At 34.2% G+C, this 3,688-nt stretch overlaps 1 protein-coding gene across 1 annotated transcript; it reads right to left on the bottom strand.

The window, feature by feature from the left end:
- Positions 1-805: 805 nt before the first annotated feature.
- Positions 806-3,153, bottom strand: LOC134282273 (prostaglandin E2 receptor EP4 subtype-like). The gene is made up of 3 exons (XM_062764684.1): positions 2,379-3,153; positions 1,904-2,165; positions 806-813 (listed from the first exon to the last, which is right to left on the bottom strand). The coding sequence occupies exons 1-3, from the start codon at positions 3,132-3,134 to the stop codon at positions 806-808; spliced, it is 1,026 nt and encodes a 341-aa protein (XP_062620668.1). The 5' UTR covers positions 3,135-3,153.
- Positions 3,154-3,688: the final 535 nt, after the last annotated feature.

A 3,688-nucleotide genomic window follows, 5' to 3' on the forward strand; every position in this document is an offset into this window, starting at 1 on the left:
AGTCATTTATATGTAATTGAGAATATTTGTTTGCTAATACTTGATACAGAGATTGCTTGTGACAAAAGGATTTTTCTATGATTGTGACTCCGAAAATAGTATCATTTCAATTTGGACAATTTTTGTTTAAGTTCATACTTGATAAAAATTGTTTATAGTCCGCCGGTTTCAGATGACTTAAAATAAGGCCATTTTAACAAATTCAGGGCCAATGACAGAAAAGTTGTAAAATTACTGTCAGAGTTATGAATTTTGAATCACTAAAAGTTGTTTCAGATTGAAGGTTTGTCTTGACACAGAGCCAATTCTGTTAAGATCAAGGTCACTGACAGAAAAAAATATTTTCTTTCCCATGCTATGAATTAGTAAATGAAAATCATTGGAGGCTCTTACTTGAAACATAGATTACTTATGATTGGAGGTTGTGTCATGACCCTGATCAAAGGTCTTTCTAGCAAATCTAGGTCACTGACAGAGAAAAAATGTTTAAGCATAACTAAATTACAGATATGTTCACATAAATAAGTCGCAATTTGACATAATTATCTTGCATGTTGACATAAAAAAGTAGCATGTCTACATTTATGACAAAAGAAATTGTGTTATTATTTACAATTATTTTGATGCTTCATGATAAATTGACTAGATTTAAGGTAGGACACAATAGATAGGCCAAAATTTTCCTCAAATTCAATTTTCCTGAAACTTTGATATTTTGTTCTAGGATACAAAATCTCTCTTTATGTTTGATATGAAAGAAATGCAACCGCACATTTTTTGCCCACATAGTCTGAAATATGGCCCATCAGACCCCTGTAAGAAGATTGTAAAATCAGACATTAGACTTGAGAATGGGCCTTATTTTAGAATTATCAATTGAACTATTGCAAATTTGTGTAATACTTTTAATAAAGATAACATTTTTTTGCTTTAAGTTAGTGAGTCAATTTGATACTTGAAAATTTGAGTAAAATATTAAGAAAAAATAGAACATACGTTTCGTCGGAATTCAATGGCTTAAAAACTAAAAGATTCAGTAGATGACGTCACAATATTTGACCTTTGACCTCTTGATATGACCTTTACCTTAGTAGTACATAAAGAACAGATACTCCTTATATATGTATCCAAATATCATTCCTCTACTATGTATGGAACAAAAGTTACACTGCATTTTATAACGGACTGTCCCATGCTTATTTATTACACTTAGTTAGCATAAAACATTCCAAAATGTAAACCCCCAAGTGACCAATATATAGGATTCTCTGATTTGTTCACAAAATATGACACAAACATGCCAAAACTTATTATTTTTCTTACAGGGATCATTCATTGTCAATATAGTAATATTATTCTTCTTTTCTCCGGTAATTTTTAGAAATGGTTTAAAATATAATCCACTGGTGTTTTGTCCTTCCTTAAATCTAAATAAAGTGTACTAGTAACTCTTACTGCAATACCTATTGTTAACAGAAATAAATAATATAGAACTTTATAATGATAAAATAAGACAGTTATGGTCTAAAAATATTTTTAGTCACGAGGAATTGGCCACGTCCTTTGCAGGGGCGTAGCAACAGGGGGGGGGCCAGGGGGGGGGCCTGGCCCCCCACTTTTTTTCCCAACCTTACTTATACTATAGGAATGTTAATTGAAAGACTGGTTGGCCCCCTCAGTTTTAGGGATGTACCGAAAATGTAGTATTAGAATTGGTACTAAAAGTAGTTGAAACTGATAAAAAGTTTACATACTACCCCCCCCCCCCCCCCCCACGAAATAGGATTTTCGAGTTTGGGCAACTTTTTTTTTTTTTTTTTTTTTTTTTTGCTTGTCAACTTTTTCAGGCAAGTAAAAAAAAAAATTTTCTGTCTGGCCCCCCCACTTTCAAAAACGATGCTACGCCACTGCTTTGACGACATTGAAACAAATGGATCTCTGCTATGATTCTCTTTGTGGGAGGATGGAGAGTCACTGGTTGAGCTTGATTCAGAAACAAGTCCCAATGTTAAGGCCAATCGCCTAAAAAACGCGAATGTATCTTTTCGGAATACAATATAAATCCATGGATCAATGATGGAGTTCAAGACAGCAATACGTATAGCGTTCAGTTCAAACCGCCCATTTCCGGAAATTGTTCCAATTGCATGTCCGAAAATGTTAATCTGTAAAGAAGAACAAAAGGAAAATATTAAGCATACGAACAGGAACATTTTTCATTTTTTTGTGATTAAACAAATGTTTTTACATGAGGAAATCATTTGTACTGGGGGTATACGGTTTTGATTTTAGCATTTAAGTCAGCCTTCGCCATTTATTACTTATATTATAAATTGTCGAATTCTTATCCCAATATCCCCTTACACCTCAATACTTACTAAAAGTGGTGTTATACAGGATGTAAAGAGGATCACGACTAAGACCAGGAAGACCAAGATATATGTGTTTTTCTTCTTTGTTATGCACATATTCTTCTTCTTACGACTGTCATAGCAGACTTTTATAATTACTGTTGTGATGAGGACAATTGTGGTGGCAAGAATCAGAATGCTCGTCAACGAGTAAAAGAAGGCGAGGATCCTGTTTAATTTGGCATCTGCTACAAAGTCCAGAAAACACCAAGAACCCGGGAAAAAACTCTGACTTTTAAGACCAACGATCAGATGGAGGCTTGATGAAAATGCAGTAAAAATCCAAATTCCGACTATCATTAAAACAGTTCTCGTGTTTTTTGTTAGCGAGTTGTAAAAGTGGGGATACAGAATTGCAATAAAACGGTCGAAAGACATTGCACAAATAAATAGTGCTGAACCCAAAACAGTAAACATGAAAATAAATGCCATATAGTCACACAACGGCCGCGGATAGTCAAATTTGAATTCGCTACCATAACGAACCATAACAATAGGGTAGGAAAGCAATATGCCACCCCCATCTGTGATGGCAAGTCCACAAACGAAGCGGTAGAAGGGTCGCCATTTGTGATTTTTTGAAGAACAACAGAGAATAGTCAGTGCCAATACATTTCCCGTAAGTCCAAAAACTAGTAACAGAGCTGCTGGAGCGGCGGATGGCCATTCAGGTCGCGGTGAAGTTGTCAGATTCTTGTCCATCAAAGCTGTAGTCAGTTCCATCGCTATATTTTCAGATTGTTTTTCCTAATTTTTTTCTGGAAAGATGTATATATATATATACAGCCTGATGTTGCACCGGGAATTTTGTGGCGAAAATGTTTCCTGTCTTAACAAATTTACGTGCGAAAAGCCTTAAACAAAAATCTTTTTTGTAACAATGATGCATTTTCATGGAAACACAGTTGATGTATTATCGGCCGCAGGAACGTAAGGTCTATTTGTGGTTATGAATAAATAACAAGTAAATAAAATATAATATTTATAAAATTTATGAGTAAAATATTTTATTGAAGTTATAAAACAAAAAAATATAATTTTCCTCATGTAGACTTTCCAACATAACCGATACGGGCCGATAATACATCAACTGTGTTTCCAAAAGAAATTGTCCTGAATATGCTACACCTGCGAATGACGAATTTTTTAATCATAGGCATCAACAAAAACAGGAAGAAGATTCAGGGATTGAGTACATGGAAAGTTTATCCTTTTTGCGGTCTGAAAATCTGAATAGAGCAATACATTGATCTACGTAAACGTTTTTTTAAAAGGAA

The sequence above is a fragment of the Saccostrea cucullata genome, unplaced genomic scaffold, assembly GCF_032062105.1.
Source record: "Saccostrea cucullata isolate Sc308-1 unplaced genomic scaffold, CSIRO_AGI_Scuc_v1 ctg9432, whole genome shotgun sequence".
Lineage (NCBI taxonomy): Eukaryota > Metazoa > Mollusca > Bivalvia > Ostreida > Ostreidae > Saccostrea > Saccostrea cuccullata.

What these genes read in the sequence shown, in the direction of transcription:
- LOC134282273 (XM_062764684.1), bottom strand. Translation starts at nt 3,134, where the DNA reads ATGGAACTGACTACAGCTTTGATGGACAAGAATCTGACAACTTCACCG. An exon ending in CCTGTATAACACCACTTTTA is followed by an intron (nt 2,166 to 2,378) that starts GTAAGTATTGAG and finishes TCTTCTTTACAG; the next exon opens with ATTAACATTTTCGGACATGC.